Genomic DNA, 23,347 nt, shown 5'->3' with positions numbered 1-23,347 from the left:
AATTAAGGCAATATTAATCATGATTCATATCATATGTAATACATCACATAAAAAAGCATAAGTATTGCATGCATCATTTTAGCAACAAATCGTAGCATTTCATCACATGACAAGATATCAACAAGTAAAATTACGATGCAAGTTCTTGATATCTTAATATGATGCAAACATGGCATATGGCAATCATAGCATTTCGATTATCAATTTACCATATATTTCGATGCAAGCTTCTTTTGATATCTTAACATAATTCAAATTCAAATATGGCACTTATAGCATTAATTCATATATTTATCATTCAAATATGACACTCATAGTATCAATTCATATATTTCTCCCCCTTTGTCATTACCGAAAAGAAGGGAGAAATCAATGGCCAAAAGATTTTAATCATTATACAAGCCAACTTACAAAATCATGTCATGATATTAAGAAAATTCAAGAAGGACATGATTCATTCAATAAATCCTTTTAATAGAGCAAAAGAATTATACAACCAAGGATCATGATTAAAATATATCAATATCATAGATCAAGTCATGATTCGTGATTCATCATAAAGTAAATTAATTTTCAGTCATCTCATAAGGCTTTTAAAGAATTTTTGAAACATAGGAGAATGATTAATTTAAGCATGGAATGTTTCAATCAAATTCAAGTCATGAATACCAATACTTTCATATTGTGAGTATCAATTCATGAATACCAAAAAATATTATTTGTGATTCTAATTTTGCAAGATCAAGATTATGATTTAAATAAAACTTATTCAAATCAAATCAGTAACTTGAAACTCATAATCAAGTCATCAAAATCAATTTTGAGTTTCACAAAATATCATGAAATCATTAATCTCGATCAGATGGGAAAAGCATTTTTTAAGTGATTCTTTTTCATCTAAGTATGCCTTAGTCTTTATATGCCAAATCAATATAAGCATGAAAGTTCAACACGTAAAGGCAAAATCTTATAAGACAACTCATCAAGCAAGATTTTAAACATCTATTTTCAAGCCATATAAAGAGTAAGTCAAGGATTCAATTATCTCATGTCATGAATTCCAATAGGTATCTCAAAATATCAACATCATATTAAAAGGATATTTCAAAAAGATATATCGATAAGTGATTCATTTGTATCATTTCATTCATTCGGAAAATTTTCCTCTTTAGTAAATAAATATAGGAGAACAAAATGAATCAAGGAGATGTAACATGATTGAAGCATTGAACATGATTCATATTTAAAATGTATCTCATGTCATAAGTATGAATCAAGTATTTGTAAAATCTGAAATCATCCTTAAAGTCACATTCAATAAATTCATACATGACAAGCATAGATTTATTAAAAAACAAATGATAAGATAGAGGATCACATTTTGTTTTTATAAATTTCTATTCATTTGATTTGCTTCTTATAAGCATACATTTACCTTTAATAAAACAAGTGTCAACATTTAAGACGAAAAGGTAAAAAATAAATCATCAAGCATAATTCCATGATAACATCCTTTTAATATCTTGATATTCATTATCAAGTATGATTTCAAAAAGTATGTTAAAGAGAAATCATTAAGACCAAATGCATGATACACTCATTTATTTTCAAAATATTCATCATGTTTATTTTCATGAGATTCACAAGATTGGTAAAATAAATTCATTAATCTCAATAGGATAGAAAATTATTTCCATTTCATACAATTGATTTTATGTGAGGGTATTCAAGTCTTTTTGTAAAAACAAGTATCATCATTTAAAATCAAAACATAAGTTTCATCATGAAGCCGTTAAGACCAAACACATCATGATATCATGTCTATCATCAAAAGACTATCAAAAAATTCATACATAGATGTACATGCACTATGTCATCTTAATATGTCATGAGAATATCATTTTAATTCATCATAAAAATGATTAGACCAAAAACATATTAATCTAAAATGAGAGGTTCAAATCAACATTTACTTCAAAAACTCATGCATGACATAAAATCATCAACATACATATGTATGGATTAATCCTAAGCATTATCACATATCATATTATCATCCCTAATATTGCATCATTCAACATTTCAAAACATAACATGCATGAAACCTTTGCAATATACTTTTCATGATCAAATTTTTAATTTTTCAAAGATGCTACAAAGAAAAACATGATATAATTTTTGAAAAACAAATTTTTATTTCCTATTCCTACTATCTAAATTAAGCACTCATGAAGGGCTTTAAGTAATTTCAAAATAATTCAAGAGAGTTGAGTTACTTACCTTGTAGTCAAAGCCCGTCAAAGCCCAATTCGTCGTTTTACCTTTGGAAGTTCTTGATTCATCCTTGGTTGCCTTCCTCTTCTTTGGTCTCTTCCTCCATTCAAGTTCATTATTTATTTTAGATTTTTATTTAATAAACTTATTAAGATATAGTGTTAGAAGTTCAAGTTCATCATTGTCCTCATTACTTGAGTCATCGCTCAAGTGATATTCATTTGTCCGGGGTTCCAAATCCTTCCTGTTCTTTGGAAGGTGATTTTGTTCATCATGTTCATCATGTGCATTGTGCACCATTTCATATGTCATCAACGAACCAATTAGTTCTTTAAGTGGTAAGTTGTTTAGGTTTTTAGCTTCTTGTATTGCAGTTACTTTTGAATCCCACTTCTTAGAAAGAGAACGCAAAATCTTGTTTACGAGTTCAAAATCCGAAAAATATTTGCCAAGAGCTCTTAGATTATTGACGACATCCGTGAAACGGGTGTACATGTCGCCTATAGTCTCGCTTGGTTGCATTCGAAAAAGCTCAAAATTATGTAATAAAATATTAATTTTTGAATCTTTAACTCTAGAAGTGCCTTCGTGTGTGATTTCAAGAGTTCTCCAAATATCAAAAGCCGAGTCACACATCGAAACGTGATTAAATTCATTTTTGTCAAGTGCACAATATAAGACATTCATAGCCTTTGCGTTTAAAGAAAAATACTTCTTCTCCAAATCTGACCATTCATTCATCGGTTTAGAGGGAAGCTGAAAATCGTTTTCAACGATATTCCATAAATCCAAATTCATAGAAATCAAGAAAACTCTCATTCGAGTTTTCCAATAAGTGTAGTCCAATCCATTAAACAACGGTGGACGAACAACCGATAAGCCCTCTCGAAAGCTATGAAGAGCCATTTCTCTCAGGTGTAAATCCGAAATGAGAAATACTGGGCTCTGATACTAATTGTTAGGATAGGAGCGACACTAAGAGGGGGGGGGGGTGAATCAGTGCAGTAGATTAAAATTTTCGTTTCGACAAATCTTTTGATACAATAATAATCAAACTTGAAAAGCTTAACTTGAACGTGTGTTCGTAAAGATATACAGCAAAGGTAATGAGGAAATAAAGCACGTAAGAAGGTTTGCAGTAATGTAAATAGCAATAATGAAATGCAAACCAGAGATCACGCCGATTTTAAAGTGGTTCGGTCAAATGACCTACATCCACTTGCGAGGCCCTCTTCGATGAGGCTCTCACCTTCCACTAGCAAATCTCTTGAAGGGGAAGGGTAAATACCTCTCTTACAACTTTTTACAAGCGGTTCATACTCTTACAAATTTTCAGCAAGAAAGAAGGAGGTGAACACTCTAGCAAATTGAAAACAAGACTTGCTAAGACTTTTCTAAGACCTTTCTCTCAATCAATTGCTTCTTAACAAGTTGTAATCTCAGCTGAGAATTGAGGGGTATTTATAGGCCTCAAGAGGATTCAAATTTGGGCTCCAAAATTTGAATTCTCTTTGGTTCCCGATGCTGGCAGTGCCACCGCTTGTCAGTGGCGGTGCCACCGCCTGTTAGTGTCTGACACTGATAGTGTACTGGCGGTGCCACCGCCCAGCCAAGCGGTGCTACCGCCTGGCTCTCGGGTGCTGGGCGGTGCCACCGCCTACACTATTTCAGCTCACTGGTTGGGCTCCAAACTTGGCCCAAACCAGTCCGAACTAGAGCCCAATTGGCCCCTACTTGGTTTATAGGATTAACACCTAATCCTAACCCTAAGTAACGTGCTAACTACAAATTTAAAGACATTTTCTAAGCTATTACAAAGTTCGTAAGTCAAGACTTCTTCCGGCGAGCTTCCGGCGAACTTTCGATAAACTCTTGGAAACCATTCTGCGGACTCCCAGCAAGCTCCTAGACTTCATGATTTGATCTTGGCGAGTTCCGACGAGCTTCTTCGGCAAGCTCCGATCTTTCTCGGCGAGCTTCGCGAATTTCCCATGAACCTTCCGGCGAGCTTCCGAAAAACCCTTCGGCAAGCTCCCTACTCATTCTCGGCTAGTTCCAGCAGCATTCCCGACGAACTTTCGGACTTCCGTCGAACTCTCGAACTCCCATCGAATCCTTTGCGCTTGACTCCGGCACTTTGTTTTGCTTTATGTCTTCATCGTTATCGTAGTTAATCCTACTCACACAAGCCAAAACTCTACTCCGATCTAGATAATTATTACAAAGCGAATTGACATTCTGTTGCCTGGCACGTCATTGGTTGGCGCTTCGTCCGATTCTTCGGCGCATCATCCTCTCTTGCGGCCTGTTGCCTAATCGACGGTTGACCTCCGCAACCCCGATATCCTTGGCGCAATTTCGCTCTCCTTGGCCCGATGCCCGACGTCCGAAGCCTTCTGCCGTCCAATATCTTGATGTGATCTCCTCCGGCGCAACGTCAATTCCTCATGCGTTAACTATCTAATCCTGATCAAGTAGACCTGCATCACTCAAAATGCAGTTTAAATTATAAACACATATCAAGTGGTTTCATCATCAAAATACGAGATTCAACACTCAATGCAATCGAACTTCTGGAATGCAAGAAGTTTTCACCCCAACTTGGAGTAAGTCTCTAATAGTTTTGGTCACCTTTGGGATTATACTATCTTATCCATCAACCTGGCCGCCTACTCCACTAAGTAGTAAAGGTACAACACCGCGTATTGCCTACTTTGTTCCTTGGTCATGCACTCTTGCATGACCCGAAGTCCTTCACTTTCGGCTATCTTAATGAGAAGCTCGTTAACACCGGTCTTACGAAGTTCCTTGGCCTATACCCTTTAGCCTTATCTTAGTACTTAGAGATTGCCTCTGCATACTCCACCTCCTCAGCCCCTTTCACAACTAAGCGCTCTTCCTCCATGAGAGCAAGGGATCAATGACTTTCACGGAAGTCCCACCTCTACAGTACCATGGCGCTGTTATGCCCATGGCTCTACTATTCGTCGCCTCGTATCTGCATCCCTTTTCTTCACGATCAGTAAATATGTCTCTGTGACACTCTTCCGAGTCCACCTCCATTCTAACTGATGCTTGATTTTGGGTAGCTAAGTCACTCTGGACTCGTCGTCGCTTCCTTATCCCTTTCGACCCCTTGCTTCAACACCTTTATATTCTCCAAGCAGCTCCCTTTGGTCGATGGAAAGACAGACTGCAACTCCCATGCATGGCCTCTGCCATCATGTTGTAGGATTTGCACCGATTCTGTTCTCCTTAGCTTCCTTAGTAGCAACGTTCGTTTACTCGACCTTGTCCTCTAACTTGCCGGGCTCCCTTAAGCGAATATGGGCTCTGGAGTAGTCTAACTCTCCAGCTGCTTCGATCATATCTCTGCATGATCAAGTCCCTCCTATGGGACTCACTAGTACTTGTATTCGAACTTTTCCCTCGGTAGAACATAGCCCCCATATAATTATAACCAAGGCTTTCATCTGATGCAAGATTCGATGCATACACGGAAGACCCGCCTCTGCGATACCATGGCCTTCAATTCTTGAATACATAGCCCTTCTTGTTATCGTGTTGTTCACCAAAGTGGAGCTTCCAGTAGCTCTCGATCATCCCTCCGTATGATCTAGTCCCTCACGGGACTATATCGTATGTATCGCATTGCCACGAATTGTTCTACCATGATCCGATGCACCATGTCGCCTCTTGGTGACATCTCCATTGCATTCTGATCCTTGTGGGATGAACTCAAATTGTGATCCCTCCATGTGTGGCCTCTGTCAATACATCGCAGGGTCTCTTCCACCTTTGATTTTGTTCGTTCCTTTGGCAATCGACCTTCATCCACCTGGTCTTGGGTAACACCTAGATGAAGCACCACTCTAGGATAGTTCGTCGCCTAGTAGCTCCCGAAGTCCACCGACTTCGCTGAAAATGGTGCACCGTTGTCTGGATCCTAGGCCTCTGCCCCTACCAGCACAATCTCCGCTACGCACCGCTTCCTTCATGGCAACTTGAATAGCAACACTGTGGCATATTCTTGAAGAGTACCCATCTTCGCGTCCTCTTGCCCTGTGCTAAGGCCTTTTGAACCCAACTTCGCCTCCGCAAGTTGAGTCGCCTTAGTTCCTCCATCAAATGCTTTTCCAAGATAAGGTGCATATGCCCAAAAGCTCCCTTCGTCTTTGGCACCATACAAGATGAGTCCGCTTCATCAGAATGAAGAACCCATGGAACAACATGATCCTGCTCTTGCCTCTGCAAGAGTTCATGTCCTTGACCTCTGTCCAAGGAAAGCACTGTGCCTCCGCTCCATATTCCATCTTCTATGGTGGCTCCCTTCATGCGGCTTGAGTACTTCGTCAAGTTACACCCAAGTTGCTCCGCTCCTCGTTTTTGCATTAAGTTGATGGTGGCCCTTGCGCCCACCATTCCACGGGTCAGCCCTCCCTTAAGTCGGATCTCCATATCGACTCCAAGTGTGTCTTCATTTGTGTTGTTTTGGGTCGCTCTCCCACTTGATCTCACAATGCATCTACCAATGCATTCTCTCAAGCAAGATCATGCGATGACTCCTCGCCGCTCGCTCGGTCCATTGAGCTTCGTGGAGTTGTTGTTTGTTGAGGTACTCTTCCTCAACATGTGTGGTCTGTTGCACATGATTCTCCCTCTAGAGAAATCAGGATCTATCCCTCCTAGATAACTGTCTCGTTGAAGCAGCATCTCTCTTTGTTTCGGAGACTACCATCCCCTTGGACTACTCCAATTTGCTGAACAAACTGTGCATTGTTCTGCCTCTTGTGAACGCACTTGCTAGATTGTGACTCTACATCAATACAGCCCCCATTGCACTACTTAAGGCCTAGCAATATGCTGAACTCGCTACACACTTCAGCCTCCTACGGACATATCCTTCACATTCCGAAGAGAAATTTTCAATGCTCCATGGCACCGAGTTTCGATCGCCTTGGGATGGCCGCGAACATTCCATTGTCCACATATAAGCCCATACATGAGTACTAAATTATTCGAGTTAGCAATTCCCCTTACCTCTCTGAGCTTTGCACAACTCTTTCGGTAGCTGGGCAACTCATTCCACCTTGCATGGTCTCATCCTTTACTAAGCTCCTCGCTTGCCTTGAGCACCATCAAGTATAGTTGTCAACGTCAAGCCGTAGCTCGAACTTAGCCATCTCAACCTTTGTGCGTTCCATATTCTTCCAAGCTTGCTTGTTCTTGTGGTGCCTCTTGCGCGAAGGGTTGGTCATTCCTCTTAATGTCAATCTCAGATGCCTGCTCCTCCGAGCGACTCCTTTTCCCTACATCTCCATGCTCATTTTCCCCCAACGGTCGCGCGTGTGCTGACTACCCTCAACGCAACCCCGCTAGGTCCCCCACGTTTACATGCCAAGTGTTTCTATGAGTGCTTATCCCGCTCTGATACTATCTGTCACGGACTTAACTAGTTTTGCCTAAGTCGTGCGGTACCCTTACATGTCCATCCGTAAGGGTCAGCCTCCCCGAAGCCTCCCATGGTCCCTTAGGACCCATAAAAGAGAAAACGGGTTAGAGAAAACTCCTCACTCGAGATCCACAAGTATTTCTGAAAACACTTTATAGACAATGCAAATTACAAACATACTTTACAAGTTCTAAACAGTTATACAACAAAGGGTCAAAATGGTTCACTATAGACCGAAAATCTCTCACAAGTGTCCACATGATACAACCTTTATTTACAAGCCTAAAGCGACCACCAAACCCAACTAAAATGGGACTATTAAGCCTTCGGTCGTCCCTCTACATGCTGTGCAAAGTATGAACATACCAAAAGACACAGATATACATAAGCATTACATCAAATATCCTATTTAGAAGTTTGTCCGTGACAGAACGTCCGGACTTCCGACGAACTCTCGAACTCTTGAACTCCAAATGAAATCGTATTTTTGATTCTGGGACTCCATTTTGCTTTATGCCTTGCTATCGTAGTTAATCCTGCACATGTAAAAATATACTTTGATATGAACAATTAATACTAAGCATGAATCATATTGTCTGGCATGTCATTGGTCCATCGACGCTTCGTCCGATTCTTCGGCGCATCGTCCTCTCTTGCAGCCTATTGCCCAATCGGCCAATTGACTCCGTAACTCCGACATCCTTAGCGCAATATATGCTCTTCTTGGCCTGATGCCCGAATCCATGGCCCGAAGCCTTCTGTCGATACGTCGACCGATCCTCCGGTTCGACGTCCAATCTTCTGACATGTTCCACCGGCCAACATGATTCTTCCTACTTTAATTGTCTCATCCTGATCGAAACATCCTGCGTCACTAAAAACACAAATCAAAGCATAAACACTTATCAATTGGTTTCATCATCAAAATACGAGATTCAACTATATATATATATATATATATATATATATATAAAAGTCCATTTGCCAACAGTAAATAATAGTTTATTCGATACTACCGACCACATATCAACAACAAATACAAGCATTAAACTCAATAGTGAATTTAAAAAAAATCTATAATTTTAAAAATTTCTTATAGAGCACCTTTAGTCCCATGAAAAGATTGTTTTACCTTTATCTTCGTTCTACATCGTCGCTTCCTCTTCTTGGCATTGTCATCTTTGTTGCTTTCACCATCGCCCTTGCACCTTTGTCGAGCCTTAGTAATTACTTTCTCTACCATTTTCTCAGATCAAACACATCGCCTACAATCCTCGCACGAGGAAGGAAGGGGCATTAGGGTTGTCATCAGCTTCGCTAATCTCATCGGCCTTGCCCTTGCACACCTCACATGTAACCCTCGCACGAGGATCGTCGTCATCTCCTTCCTCGTGTAAAGGCTATTAGTAGTGAGACAAAGAGGAGGAGAGGCATTTACTAGGATTCGAAAAGAGTGACATTGGTCATCTTTATGCACGATCCGACCTATACCGCAAGTGATAGAAAATTATTCGAGGTTGTGGCAACCAAGAGAAGATGATGGCCGATAGTGATATAATGTTAAAACGTTATTCAAGAATTTGAGCTATCTGAAAAAATTCTTAAAATTAAGTTTTTGTTTCGAAAATTCCCCCTAAATTCCGATCCGCATTGTTCTTTTTTGACATGCTGGGTTTCTTTCACACGTGTGCGTTAAACGTGTCTCGCGTTGATGGGTGCGGCCGCGTGCTTCATAACCGACCTTTCCGGAGTCCGCATCCTTAAATTGACCCACTCATCTATCAACCCACGCTAAAGTCCAAATCGGTCCCCAAATAAAATCCACCCGTTGGCCACAAGCCCTTCCCGGAGATTTCCTTTACCCCGTCGGCCCCACATTTGCGATATGCGTCCTTGCCATCGCCAATCCCCCGTGGCCGTCTCCCTCGCCCCTTGCCGACCTCCTCATCCCCATCAACCAATCTCTTCCCGGCTTCGAGCTCTTCACCTCGATTCTTGTGCGGCTTCGCGCTCTGGATGGTTCGCGCTGGCGATTTGGTTGCTGGGATCTATGTCTAGCTCTGCCTCTGATGTGAGTCGCGCTGCCTCTCATCGGGTTGCGTCCGGCGTGGGTGGTCCTTGGAATGTTGGCGCCGCGGGATTCGCTGGGATTGGTTCTTCCGCAGGTTTGTTGCGGAGCTAGGCTCGGGTGCCCTTGTAAGGTAGGAGATGCAGGCAGAGGTCGGCGTAAAAGATTGTTTCTTAGAATTCTTTCGGATGAGATTCGGGCGAGGAGATGGAGGTGTGGCGCGTCCATGCCCCCGGTCGGAAACAATAGGCCTAGCTTGAACGCTGATTTCTTGAGCTCCGCGAAGGGAAGCGTCAAGGCTCAGAAGATATTGGTCTCAGGGCAGCTAGCGGACGAGTTGGTAGGCGAGGAATCGGCGTCTCGGACGGTGCAATTGGCGTCTAGATTCACTAGCTACCAAGAAGATCCTTTGGTTGATAAGCTGAGGACGCAGCTGGGGGTGATTCATCCCATACCTTCTCCGCCGATTAATAGGAACATCATCGGCTTCTTCGTGTTCTTTTTCTTCATCGGGGTCGCCTTCGACAAGGTTTGGACATCGAGGAAGAAGAACAAGTCGCAACGTGATGTTAAGAATGGCACATGGCCTCAGGTGCCGACTAGCTTCTCTATTTTCTTTGAGAAGGACCTTCAGCGGAAAGAGTCTGTCGAATGGGTGAACATGGTTTTAGGAAAGTTATGGAAAGTTTATAGGTCTGGCATTGAGAATTGGATTATTGGGTTGTTACAGCCAGTAATAGATAATCTTAAGAAGCCTAGTTATGTGCAAAGAGTTGAAATTAAGCAGTTCTCACTTGGTGATGAACCACTATCTGTCAGGAATGTTGAGAGGAGAACATCCCGTCGTGTTAATGACTTGCAGTAAGCTTTTCCTTGTTATCTTTAGAAAAGGTTATTCTTGTTGTTTTAGTTACTGGATTTGATTTAACTAACTCATGAATAGTATATAGTTTTTATTCTGTAGCTTAATTTAAATAACTTTGATGTATGGTAGACATGGATGGAAGTAGAGATTTTATGTGAAGGGACTGGTTTGTCAATTTTGGGACATGAAAACAGTATCAAGTGAAAGTGATGGTGGCTTGTTTTCTTATATGAATTTATTAATTTCCTTGTTTCTAGTTAACTATTACTTTGTTTTGGCATGAGGAATGAATTTCTGAATATTGCATTGTGGTAAATGTTCGGATCATGAAACATAAATATGGTCAGTGTAAACTTCATTAGCTATTATTTATTAAAAGTTTGACATTTAATACATGTGATAGGTATATGTGCCCATCCACATGAAACTAACAACTTGTTCTCCTGCCCAACATGGCTATGGCTTCACAAAGTATTGTAATATATTTTAACTCTTTATTCCAACACTAACAAACATTTTCTGATATCTTGCACATCTTCTTTATAGTAATTGATTACATGCAGTTGATTTTCCCCGAAGTTATAATTGTTGTCTAGAATCAGATCTCTTTGATCTAGCATTGATCATAATGGGGAATGGTTACTATGGTTTGACTGGCTCTTGCCATTATTTTATGTATGCATCTATCATGCTGTCTTACCACACAGCTCGGTGTGGTCTGTATCATTTTACCAGTTTCTTAAGAGTCAATTTTTGAAGTTCATCATGTTCTAAGTTATGCCACAATATTATTGTTGAATGTTATGTAATATCCTTATTTTGTATTTTGTGTAGCAGTATCTCAAAAAAGAACATTGTTTTATACTTTTATCTGAGAATATATACACTTTTCAATCTCAGGTATCAGATTGGACTTCGTTATACAGGTGGTGCTAGGATGTTGTTGTTGCTGTCCTTGAAGTTTGGGATCATTCCCATTGTCGTACCTGTTGGCATTCGTGATTTTGATATTGATGGAGAGCTTTGGGTTAAGTTACGGTTGATACCAACTGAACCTTGGATAGGAGCTGTATCATGGGCTTTTGTTTCCCTTCCCAAGATTAAGTTTGAGCTCTCCCCATTCCGTTTGTTCAATCTTATGGGTGTGTTCTGCTTTTCTTTTCCATATATGCTTGTATTTTTGGTTTGATCAGCTGCTAGTTTACGTTTTTGGTTTAATTATCCACCTCTGAAATATATAAAATACGGAATTTGACTGCAAGATCTATTATGTCTTCAGTTTTTTATCCTTATGCATGGAGTAGAATCAGGTTATAGATTAAAACTTTATGCTTGCATGACTGACATGTTTATCTTATCTTTGCCTGTAAGCAATGCCAGAGACTTGACATTTAAGAAAGGTTAAGGTTTTTGACTGGTTTGAATCAATTATCTTGAACTCGGTAATGGAACTCTGAAATTACTACAGGATCTATTATCTGAAAATGCTTTCTAGTATGGCCCCTTCGGTCCTTCAAATTTGTTGTCACGGATTCTGCAAGATTATTCTCTTCAGAACTTGCTTTGCTCTGAAGTACTGTGCCTTTTCATATAATTCTTTAGATTTGTTCTTATCTAGTATCCGGAGATCCTTTCTTTTGTTTAAGCATTGGATGTAATTTATGTACATTTGGAAGATGATCTTCTAAAATAATCATTCTTTTAATTGGGACATAACTTTCTTCCCTGATCAGTAACCTTGAGATCAGGATTAGTGACATGGTATTTCTGATCCTACAACTTCATTCATGTGTAGTTTGTCTGACTAATTATTCTTGTTCTGTAGTTAGATTGGCATGTCAAACCATTTTTTATGCTGTCTTGGAGTAAAAGTGCTTCGTTTCAAAACCTCTTCATGTGCTCTTAATTAAAAAAATTACTGTACCTTCTTAACTTTTCATGTTGTTTTACACGTCAATCTAAATTTAGTTGTCACCTACATCAAAGTTATATCAATATTTAGAAAATTATATCTGCTTTGCTAATTTTGACTCAAATGTCTTTTGCATGTGTTCACCAATCATTGCATCCAGCGATTCCTGTTCTCTCTCTGTAAGTATATTCATCCTTCATTAATATTCGTGTAATATTTGAATGCCAATATATGTGAATTTGCTCTTCCTTTCATTTTAGGGATGCATTTCATGGCAAGTATTGCTATTTCTGTGAACATCATGCACCAGTAGGCATCTTAGAATCCTGTTCCAAGTAAACTGTTCACCGTCAAAATTAGTTGTTTTTAATATAATATTATTATATTATGTAAAATTCGAAGAGGTTTTTATGTTATTATTTTTTTGGAAACAACTTTCAGGAATTTAATATAAGGATAGAGTGGTTGTTTCAGGATATCTGTACTCTTGCATCTTGAACTGGTAAGCCTTGTTTAGGATTTAGTCTGTTCAAGGATGACTTCTTAGTTATATTCACTGTTGTACCAGGCTTGTGCTAGATTTTATCTTTTTTTTCTTCGTTTTATATCTGAAGTCAAAATTCTTTCTGTGGACAAAGCTGGGAGAAAACCTGTCCTAGATTTATAGCTCATTTCATGCAATTAGCTGATGAGGACTTCTGCATGGAGAATAACCAGTATCTAGGGATGTTTATGTCTCATAGTTCGCAAATTAAGGGCAATTACTCCTTCAAAAAGTTTGATCTCGTCTCCTAGCAAATGCAGCAGTAATCCTCAAGAGTATTCTGTAGCTTTGCACTTATTCAAGATATTAAAACTAGAGTACCCCTTATTTGAATTGCACTAATAATATTTAATATATGGATTATGGCCTCTCCATACTTAGTCTTGCCCAATTACCATAGTAAAGCTCCTTAGATTTGAGTTATTTAAAACCTTGCACAAGATTGACTGTGAAGCATACTGAATTATGATGAATATCTGCAGAATGAAAATTCATTATGATGAATTAGTTACTATACCTCCGTTTTTTGTTCTTCAGTTTTGTGTCTTTCATCCTGTGCATATTGTTTCTTTCCTCATTATTGACACCTTATGCTGTTTAATGTGCACCCAAGGTAGTTTTGTATAGTGCATATTGTTTTCTTTTCCCCAGTGCCTACACCTTGTGTTGTTTAATGTGCATTCAGATTTGTACTAGCAAAAAGAAGTACATCAGATTGGACTCTTCTTTCAGGATAATTTATTAGTTATATATTTGTTTGATTCTGCTTGTACTCGTTGCAAATATAATGCCTCCAAGTATTAAAACGTGGCTTCTGACTAGGTTCCTGACAAAGCTTCTTACTGAAGATCTGCCTCGCCTTTTTGTGCGCCCTAAAAAGATTGTTCTCGACTTCCAGAAGGGGAAAGCACTTGGTCCTGTTCCAGTCAATGTTAAAACAGAAGAAATTCAGGAAGGAAATAAAGATTGTGTAGGGGAGCTGTCAGTGACCTTAGTCGATGCTCGTAAACTTGCTTATGCTATATTTGGTATTTAGCTTTTTACCTCTTAATTTGCTTCTAATAATCTTCATTATATTGAGAAAGTTGAAAATTTGAACTTGGTTATAAATAAAAAATTTAAAATTACATTTATATTGGCTATTATATATATATATATATATATATATATATATATATGCACACACACACACACACATATATATATATATATATATATATATATATATATATATATATATATATATATGTCTTGCCTGAAGTTTCTCAATATTTTGTTATGATCATATTTTATCTAAGATTTTTTCATGATTTAAATGTTATTAATCTTATGTGAATTGAAAATATGTTATGCATGGACAGGGAAGACAGATCCATATGTTGTTTTAAGTCTCGGTGATCAAGTAATTCAAAGTAAGAAAAATAGCCAGACAACAGTAATTGGGCCTCCCGGTGAGCCAATTTGGAATCAGGTGAGTCATGGTTATCCTTCTCACTGACTTTTTGCATTAATGGAACATAATGTGCTGTCATTATGAATACAAGTGATGGATATATTGGCATGTCAACAGGATTTTCATCTTCTTGTTGCAAATCCTAGAAAGCAAAAATTGTATATCCAAGTAAAGGACTCTTTTGGTTTCACAGATATCACTATTGGCACAGGGGAGGTAAAGTCCTTAATAACTTATCTGTATGATGAATAGCAAATTGTCCATATTTCAACAAGGATAAGATTATATTCTAATTATCTAGGCATGCTTTTTATACTGAGTATTTCTTAAGATTTTGGTAGGTTATTTGTATTTTAACTATTTAATGTTAGTTTCTGTCAATTAGCAAGAAATACATCATGAGTCATGTTATGCTTATTGTAGGCATATATTTTATTCAAGCGAGCATGCTTAGTCTACTGGTATTTTAGAGTCATCTGAATTTAGATTTTTTGTAACTTTTTTTCAAGTTCCTGTAGTTAATTGTTGTTCTCTTAGTATACTTATCTATTTTGTCTAACAACTGTGATGTTCATTGACAACTAGATTGAGCTTAGTTCGCTACAAGATACAGTACCAACGGACAAAATTTTAGCTTTGCGAGGTGGTTGGAATTTGCTCAGGAAGCAATTATCCGGGGAATTGTTGCTACGTCTCACGTATAAAGCTTATGTTGAGGATGAAGAAGATGCGATAGAAAAGGAGCTTATAGATACTGATGCATCAGATGATGAGAGCTCAGAGTATGAACAGGCAGATGAATTATATGAACAGAGTTTTAGTGGTTATCTTAGTGGAGGAGAAACAGAGTCCTTTATGGATGTCCTAGCAGCCTTGCTCGTCAGTGAGGAATTTCGAGGTATAGTGTCTTCAGAAACAGCAACTTCCAAAGTTTCTGGGCAGTCTGCTTATCCAGAATCTCCGGTATCAAGAACACGTGGTCGTGCTGCGGAGATTTCAGCTCTTGACGCTGATAGTGCTTCAGGTGGCTTCAAAGGTACTCCTTCCTCTCCAAATTCTAGTTTGTGAACTTCAAACTATCATTATTCCAACTAGAAATTCTTTTTGTGCAGAGTCAACACTAGTATGGCTAGCTGCGGTAACGAGTATTGCAGTGCTGATTGCTATTAATGTGGGGGGTTCAAATTTTTTCAATCCTTAGCATCATTGAGGTACCTGTGGCAAGTAATTTTTAATAATTCTATGCAATATTCTTCCACTGTTTTATATCTGCTGCATCACTGCATTCCTTTACATGCATCGGTAGAGCGCGTATAAAAGCTGTTTCTGTTAAATAGTATTCTTGTACACTAAATGCACTTTAGTTAATTGTTATGATGACCATTATTCACCGTTCTTTAAGTTGAATGACTTAACAGTCTTCTACTTGCAGGCTTCAATATACATCTCCATTGGAAGACGGAGTGAAAACTGAACTATACACATTTTGATTGATTTTTTTTTTCCTTTTTATAATGTAAATTCTTACTAGAGAAGTGCTTCCACGGCCATTTACCTTAAAATTCTTTTGCTCTTGATGCTGATGATGCTCTCTTATTGTGTGCACCTACACTTTCACCCCATTATACTTGTATATTGACAATCTTCTAACTGGCAAAATTCAAGAGCTTGACTAGATTGTTCTTTATGTTCTTGATGTAATCGCTTTGTAAGTTTCTGAGCTTTCTGCCTTATCTGCTTCTTGTTTGGCATGCAAGAAAAGTTATCCTTCATGCTTTGAATAGTGTCTTAAAGAATCGTTCTTCCATTCGAGGATCATACATGGTAGTCAACAAAGGAGGCGATCACTCCCATCTCTCTTCTTCTTCCTCCTCTCGAGCTCAAGTCATGGGGACCACATCTAACACCGACCGCCTCCACTTCGTTCTCATCCCATGGCTCGCCCCGGGCCACATGCTCCCCATGATCGACATCGCCTGTTTGCTCGCCGAGCATGGCACGACCGTCACCGTCGTCACCACCCCTGCCAACGCGTCTCGCATCGGTCCGACCATCGATCGCGTCGCTGATTCCGGCCTCCCGGTCTGCTTCGTCTCCCTCCGTTTCCCGGCCGTCGAAGCAGGCCTGCCGGAGGGCTGCGAGAGCGTCGACGCCATCCCTTCCAGCGACTTGATGATCAACTTCTTCAATGCTGGCAAACTCCTGAAGCATTCCCTTACAGATCATCTCCGCGGCTGCCGTCCTGCTCCGAGCTGCGTGATCACGGGCACGCACCATGCTTGGGCCGACGATGTCGCTCTCGAGTTCGGAGTTCCCTGCCTCGTCTTCCGAGGCTACAGCTGCTTCTCCCTCCTCAGCGTCGAGAACCTGCACCTGTACAAGACCCACGAGCTCGTTCCTTCAGCGACGGAGCCTTTTGTGCTGCCGGGCTTGCCGCATCGTGTGGAGATCAAAAGGTGTCAGCTGCCGAGGCACATCGAGAGAGCACATCGCTTCGCGGAGATGTTCAGGGAGATCAGGGATGCCGAATCGTCGTCGGACGGCATCGTCGTCAACAGTTTCGACGAGTTGGAGGTTGGATATGGTGAGCGTCTGGCAAAGGCGACAGGGAAGAAGGTGTGGAACATCGGGCCGGTTTCGCTGGTCTGCAACCAAGGGAGGCAAGACATTGCCCGAAGGGAAGACAAGGCCTCGGTCGACGAGGCGCAATGCTCGCGTTGGCTCGACTCTTGGTCGCCGGAATCAGTTATCTACGTGAGCTTCGGCAGCATGGGCAGCTTTGCGCCGTCGCAGCTGATGGAGCTGGGCTCGGGCTTGCTCGCCTCGGGCAGGCCTTTTGTATGGGTGATCAAGGTGGGGAGGACATGGACAGAGGAGACGCAGACGTGGATGTCGGAGAGAGTCGAGGGGAACTCCAAGTGCCTGTTGATCAAGGGATGGGCACCGCAGGTGAGGATCCTGTCCCACCCAGCGGTCGGCGGGTTCGTGACGCACTGCGGGTGGAACTCGACGCTCGAAGGGGTCTGCGCCGGAGTTCCAATGATAACATGGCCCCTTTTCGCGGAGCAGTTCCTTAACGAGAAGCTGATCGTAGAGGTCTTGGCGATCGGAGTCTCTCTCGGCGTCGAGAAGCCGACCGAGTGGGGAAAACTAGTGGAGGAAGATGTAGTGGTGGTGACGAAAGGAGAACTGGCGAAGGCTGTGGAGATATTAATGGATAAAGGAGAACAGGGCGAGGAGAGGCGGAAGAGAGCGAAAGCTCTGAAGGAGAAAGCAATGAGGGCCATGGAGGATGCTGGATCTTCTCACCTGAACATGGAACGGTTGATCCAATACGTAGCAGAGCAACTTGGTGAGCATGCCATGGATTTGTGTTCTTGATGAGTCTTGTCGTAACTCACGATAATGCTTTTGCGCTATTGAAACTGTTTAGTTGATACCATCAAGAATTAATTTGATAAAAAATCTTATAATTGTCAACTTGTTGAGTTTGAATCATTCGTCAATATTAGATTATCGATAATAGATTCTTGATGTTTTGTTTTAGTTATGTAAAAATTATTCATAAAATCTTGCTTATATGTTATTTTACTCCTTTATGTCGTGATCGAGGTGTCAGCACGGCTTGACCTGTCTCGAGTGTACAAGATCACCAGTATGATCTTTGAGCTGGAGCATGTTAACCCGAGGTCTTGTTGAGGGGGTGTAGGCCTCATTCTCACAGATGGAGGTTGAAGATCACTTCTTTAGTTGTTCGTAGAGTGCCTGCACATAGGTCGAAATCGAAGAGGAGGATTCTTGACTTGACATGCTTGAGTTAGCAAGAGTTGGAGATGAGAGAGTTGGAGTGTGTATGAGATCCGACCTCAAACACTATTTTGGAGGGTGGTTTTTATACCTGTTGTCGTGTGTTAACGTATGTAGCTATTAATGATCATCGGTATCTCCATACACATATGTTTAAAGGTCGCCATTGCCATAGGTGGTCAGCTTGTATATTGGGATACAGGTATATTCTGATTTGTTCAGCCTTGCCTCATTTAATACTGCTCTACACCTTTGAAGTAGCTCAAGATGGGGCTATGCCACTTTGTACAGCCTCGAGTGGTGTTTGTGCAGTGTGCTAATGGTGTGGATGGCAAGCGACTGTCTCATTTAGATCCAGGATGTCGAGTTGGCTCGGTACACCACGTTGGCTTTGGAACGTCGTGCCAAGTTCGTCGTGGCAATCGACATGTCCATAAAGTAGATGCTAGAATATACTATATCACATACCGTATATATATCTTTCTCATCGTTCTTACTAGTGCATCCTCATCATCGTCCTCATCGATCTCGGTTTTATCATTATAAAAAAAAAAGAGAATAATCTCATTTTTTTTAAAAAAAAACACACGCTACAATAGAGGATTTAAGTGACATCAACCCATAAGTTGGTGGTGTTTGGGTCATCATGCCACCTAAAATTTTTAGGTTTAGCCAACCCCAATCACACGCATTTAAAAAAGGGACACAAAACCGATTGACTCACGGAAACCGGTCGGCGCCCAACCCGGCGAATGGACCGGACACCACATGCGTCCGCCCATCACCACCGTCCGTTACAGTAGCAACGGCTGCGATGATCAAGAGACAGCTGGGCGAGCCGGCACGCCCGCGCCACTCCCCGCCCACTAACGACCCACCACCTCGGGAACCGACACGTACGACCACTAAAGGACACGCGTCGCACGACGAATCGAGACGCGCTCGTACCGAATCAGCGGCCCCGCACGTGGGGTTTCCCGTTCAGTTACTGAGCCGACCCGGTTCTCCGGTTATTATCTTCTTGCCACCTATATAAACCGGACGTGGGCCTGCTTCGCCTCTCACCCACACACACCTCTTCCCCCTTCCCTATCTTCTTCCTCCTCCCTCTTCCACTGCCTCTCGTGACTGCGTTCTTGGAGTTGACACTCGTATGTGCAGAGTAGTGCGAGGGCAGATGATAATCAAAGATCGCCGGCATGTTCTCCACAGGCTTTCTTGAACTGTGAACTATCTGTAATCCTGTGTGTCTGAGGAGGAAGGTGGACTCTGTTGACAGTTCAAGAAAGTCCTTGGAAAACATGACACATCTTTCCCAGTTATTGTCTTCGTAAGGTTCGATGAAGGGTTTCTGCGTTTTCACTGCCATTCCCATCTTCTCTTCATCCTTTTCCGTTGTGTTTTGAGTTACAGTGTGAGTTCAGGTGAATCGACTGCATGCCATGATCGAATCGACTGGATTATATGTTCCAACAGTTGTTTCTTTGAGTATCGTGAGTCATCGATGAAGAGGACACAAAACAATATTGAAGACATGAATTATTGATGTGCCTTTTAATCTCACCTGTCACTTGATTTGACCAGCTCAATTTCCTTGCAATTAATTTCTGTTCGAAAGAACAGATGAAGAGACCCACAAGCCATTGGGTCTGACATGAGTTCAATGGACGATGAGATTAGCATATGCATGTTGGAAGGCAATACCCCAAGCTATAATTGGTGGGTGGTACAGCGTTCCTCCATCCTCCGCCATACATAATAAGCAACAACCGTTGGCCATCTCACGCCATGGTTAATCATGGCCTCTCCCCCTGCCCTTCATATAATAGTCGTTCTCCTCCTCTCCCTTTCATCGATCTTTCTTCCCCTGTTTCTTCCGTTTCATTTCCGTAAGGCGAAGGCCCGGTCTTGCCCCTTCTCTCGCTTCCCCACCCTCTCGGCGAGGGAGAATATGACCGCAGCCGGAGAAGGGGAGAGGGAGCATGGGGACGACGAGCAGTCGGTGGAGCGGATGTTTGACTGCCAGGAGGTGCCTCCATGGACCCAACAGCTCACCTTACGCTCGCTGGCCGTCAGCGCCATCCTCGGCTTCTTCCTCAGCTTCATCGTCATGAAGCTCAACCTCACCGCGGGTATCATCCCCTCCCTCAACGTCTCCGCGGGCCTGCTCGGCTTCTTCATGGTCAAGACCTGGACCACGCTCCTGGAGAAGACCGGTCTCCTCAACCAGCCCTTCACCCGCCAGGAGAACACCGTTATCCAGACATGCGTCGTCGCTTGCTCCGGCATCGCCTTCAGTGGTGGGTGACAGCAATCCGGTTTGCTCGTTCCTTCATTTCTTCCTTACCCTCTCGAACATGCATACGAGTTTGGTACATGTGTGAGCGAGCGCATAAAGAAGCATTTATGTACGCTGGCATCAGGTGGCTTCGGAAGCTATATACTTGGCATGAGCAAGAAAGTTGCAGATCAATTTGGTGAGGCAGACACCGGTGTTAACATGAAAGAACCATCTCTAGGTTGGCTGATTTGTTTCCTTCTGGCGGTCAGCTTTGTCGGCTTGTTCTCGGTTGTACCACTGCGGAGGGTGAGCTGCTTGCCATTCGTTCACTTTGTAATATGCTCTATCCAAGTTATTAATGAGCTCAAATGTTACATCTTTTGTCTCTCAGATCATGATCATCGCATATAAGCTAACATATCCAAGCGGCACGGCTACTGCTCACTTGATCAACAGCTTTCACACCCCTCAGGGAGCCTTGCTTGCCAGGTAAAATATACATATAGCATATATATTACTAGTTCTTATCGCACCAAACGTAATATGACTTGCTGAAGAACTATGTTCCTGATCAATCGTTGACTTCAGAAAGCAAGTGTCTCTTTTGTTCAAAACCTTCGGAGCTAGCTTCATTTGGGCCATGTTCCAATGGTTTTACACTGCTAGTGATGGCTGTGGGTTCGTATCTTTCCCCACATTTGGGCTCCAAGCTTATGAGAACAGGTAGTATAATGATTTTTCTGTTCAATATACAAGTCTTTCTCACTTTTGGTTTCATTGCTTTTCTATACCTCACGAGCTATGCATGGATGATTGGGAGCTCAAAATTGGCTTGCAGGTTTTACTTCGACTTCTCTGCCACTTATGTGGGCGTTGGGATGATCTGCCCTTACATAATCAACATCTCGCTGTTCCTCGGGTCTATCATCTCTTGGGGCATTCTGTGGCCTTATATAAGAAGCAAGCAGGGAGTGTGGTATGATGCATCGCTCCCTGAAAGCAGTCTTCATGGAATCAATGGTTACAAGGTTTGCATCAATGTTCTCCTTCGCTTTTGCTTAAGATTCACAATCTGTCGTGATGGATCCTACTATACGTCTGTAACAGGTGTTCATATCCATTGCTATGATACTGGGTGACGGGCTGTTCCACTTTCTAGTCGTGTTCTTCCGCAGCTCCTACGACATGTACAACAAGCGCCAGCGCAAGGACGCCGCCACACCCTTCGCCGACGCTGCTGCCCTTGTTGGGCCCTGCCTTAGCTTCGACGACCGCCGCCGCAGCAATGTCTTCCTCAAGGATCAGATCCCTACCACGGTTGCCATCGCGGGCTACGTCCTCTTTGCCGTCATCTCAGTCATCACGGTTCCCTTCATCTTCCCCCAGCTCAAGTTCTATCACATCATTGTCGCCTACATCATCGCGCCGGTCCTTGCCTTCTGCAATTCCTACGGTTGCGGGCTCACCGACTGGTCTCTCGCCTCCAGCTACGGCAAGCTCGCCATCTTCATTTTCGGCGCGTGGATTGGGATGAACAACGGCGGCGTGCTCGCTGGCTTAGCTTCGTGCGGCGTCATGATGAGCATCGTGTCGACCGCATCGGATCTGATGCAGGATCTGAAGACCGGCTATCTTACCCTCTCGTCGCCTAGGTCCATGTTCGTGAGCCAAGTAATCGGGACGGCCATGGGATGCGTGATCGCCCCCAGTGTTTTCTGGATCTTCTACTCAGCCTTCGACCTGGGGAGCGAAACGTCTGGGTACCCGGCGCCGTACGCCAAGGTCTATCGAGGGATCGCGATCCTTGGCGTGGAGGGCCTCTCGGCGCTCCCCAAGTACTGCTTGAACTTCTGCGCCGTCTTCTTCTTCGTGTCATTCGCCATCAACGGGCTGAAGGAGGTGGCCAAATACAAGAACTGGAAGATCTACAACTACATCCCGAGCGCCATGGGCATGGCCATACCGTTCTACCTGGGGTCCTACTTCACCATCGACATGTGCGTGGGGAGCTTGATACTCTACTTGTGGGAGAGGGCGGACAAGCGGCACGCCACAGTGTTCGCGCCGGCCGTGGCATCGGGGTTGATATGCGGCGACGGGATATGGTCGCTGCCGGCGTCTCTGCTGTCCTTAGCGAAGGTGCAGCCACCCATATGCATGAAGTTCCTGTCCCGTGCTGACAACGACAAGGTAGACGCCTTCTTGAGTGGATGAGCTCATGGTGTCCAAAATAACCATCGTTTCAGGGAATTACTGGTGGAGCATTAACAGTGCAGTTATCCCTATGAAACGGTGTATCCTGTCCACCCCTGTGTATCAAGTATCATCTATCCACATATGGCGTTAAGGATTTTTATGCCGTGGCAAAGATTCCGATAGGTTCAAGAATCCCATGAAACGTCTTCGACACCCATAAGTCGCGCCAAATCGATGGACGAGTCGCTCCATTCATCTACGACGAGCCAAATTGAAACGTGTCACGCCCACGCAAAGCCACGTACGACGAGACCGCTCCACGACACCGAATTAAATCCCTGGAAATATTATTTTGTATTATTAATTATATTTGTCGATGTGGATGTAAATATCTTTTTTTTCCTCTTTATTAATATTTTTTATTTTCATTTATTTTGATCCCATTTGCTTTAAATAGACTCCCTCCCTCTCGTACCACTCTCTATCTCCGTTTGT

The 23,347-nt window shown here is 42.2% G+C and overlaps 3 protein-coding genes across 4 annotated transcripts; all 3 read left to right on the top strand.

Annotated features, from left to right (window-relative positions):
- Nucleotides 1–9,583: 9,583 nt before the first annotated feature.
- On the top strand, nucleotides 9,584–16,255 carry LOC135583509 (calcium-dependent lipid-binding protein-like). Of its 2 annotated transcripts, none has more exons than XM_065126146.1 (9): nucleotides 9,584–10,655; nucleotides 11,560–11,801; nucleotides 12,732–12,750; nucleotides 13,938–14,143; nucleotides 14,477–14,586; nucleotides 14,686–14,784; nucleotides 15,154–15,604; nucleotides 15,681–15,779; nucleotides 16,001–16,255. In XM_065126146.1, the coding sequence occupies exons 1-8, from the start codon at nucleotides 9,850–9,852 to the stop codon at nucleotides 15,767–15,769; spliced, it is 2,022 nt and encodes a 673-aa protein (XP_064982218.1). In that variant the 5' UTR covers nucleotides 9,584–9,849; the 3' UTR covers nucleotides 15,770–15,779; nucleotides 16,001–16,255. The 2 variants fall into 2 exon arrangements, with proteins under 2 accessions (XP_064982218.1, XP_064982227.1); XM_065126155.1 differs by having other exon boundaries at nucleotides 15,681–15,792.
- A 200-nt stretch (nucleotides 16,256–16,455) lies between these two features.
- On the top strand, nucleotides 16,456–17,949 carry LOC135638497 (UDP-glycosyltransferase 73D1-like). The gene has a single exon (XM_065151618.1). The coding sequence runs from the start codon at nucleotides 16,456–16,458 to the stop codon at nucleotides 17,947–17,949; it is 1,494 nt and encodes a 497-aa protein (XP_065007690.1).
- Nucleotides 17,950–19,458: 1,509 nt separating this feature from the next.
- On the top strand, nucleotides 19,459–23,284 carry LOC135623313 (probable metal-nicotianamine transporter YSL8). Its single transcript, XM_065126134.1, has 6 exons — nucleotides 19,459–20,675; nucleotides 20,799–20,962; nucleotides 21,048–21,145; nucleotides 21,245–21,379; nucleotides 21,495–21,684; nucleotides 21,764–23,284. Exons 1-6 carry the CDS (start codon nucleotides 20,174–20,176, stop codon nucleotides 22,868–22,870), a joined length of 2,196 nt encoding a protein of 731 aa, XP_064982206.1. The 5' UTR covers nucleotides 19,459–20,173; the 3' UTR covers nucleotides 22,871–23,284.
- The last annotated feature ends 63 nt before the right edge of the window (nucleotides 23,285–23,347 follow it).

This window comes from Musa acuminata, chromosome BXJ1-3 (genome assembly GCF_036884655.1).
Source record: "Musa acuminata AAA Group cultivar baxijiao chromosome BXJ1-3, Cavendish_Baxijiao_AAA, whole genome shotgun sequence".
NCBI lineage: Eukaryota > Viridiplantae > Streptophyta > Magnoliopsida > Zingiberales > Musaceae > Musa > Musa acuminata.
This window is presented reverse-complemented; position numbering and strand designations above follow the sequence as displayed.

Bases quoted from the DNA above. Each gene is read 5' to 3' on its own strand.
- LOC135583509 (XM_065126146.1), top strand. From the start codon at position 9,850: ATGTTGGCGCCGCGGGATTCGCTGGGATTGGTTCTTCCGCAGGTTTGT. The intron at 10,656-11,559 runs GTAAGCTTTTCC...TTTCAATCTCAG, and splicing joins CGTCGTGTTAATGACTTGCA to GTATCAGATTGGACTTCGTT. The intron at 14,587-14,685 runs GTGAGTCATGGT...GCATGTCAACAG, and splicing joins GTGAGCCAATTTGGAATCAG to GATTTTCATCTTCTTGTTGC.
- LOC135638497 (XM_065151618.1), top strand. From the start codon at position 16,456: ATGGGGACCACATCTAACACCGACCGCCTCCACTTCGTTCTCATCCCA.
- LOC135623313 (XM_065126134.1), top strand. From the start codon at position 20,174: ATGGCCTCTCCCCCTGCCCTTCATATAATAGTCGTTCTCCTCCTCTCC. The intron at 21,146-21,244 runs GTAAAATATACA...CGTTGACTTCAG, and splicing joins CAGGGAGCCTTGCTTGCCAG to AAAGCAAGTGTCTCTTTTGT. The intron at 21,685-21,763 runs GTTTGCATCAAT...CGTCTGTAACAG, and splicing joins ATGGAATCAATGGTTACAAG to GTGTTCATATCCATTGCTAT.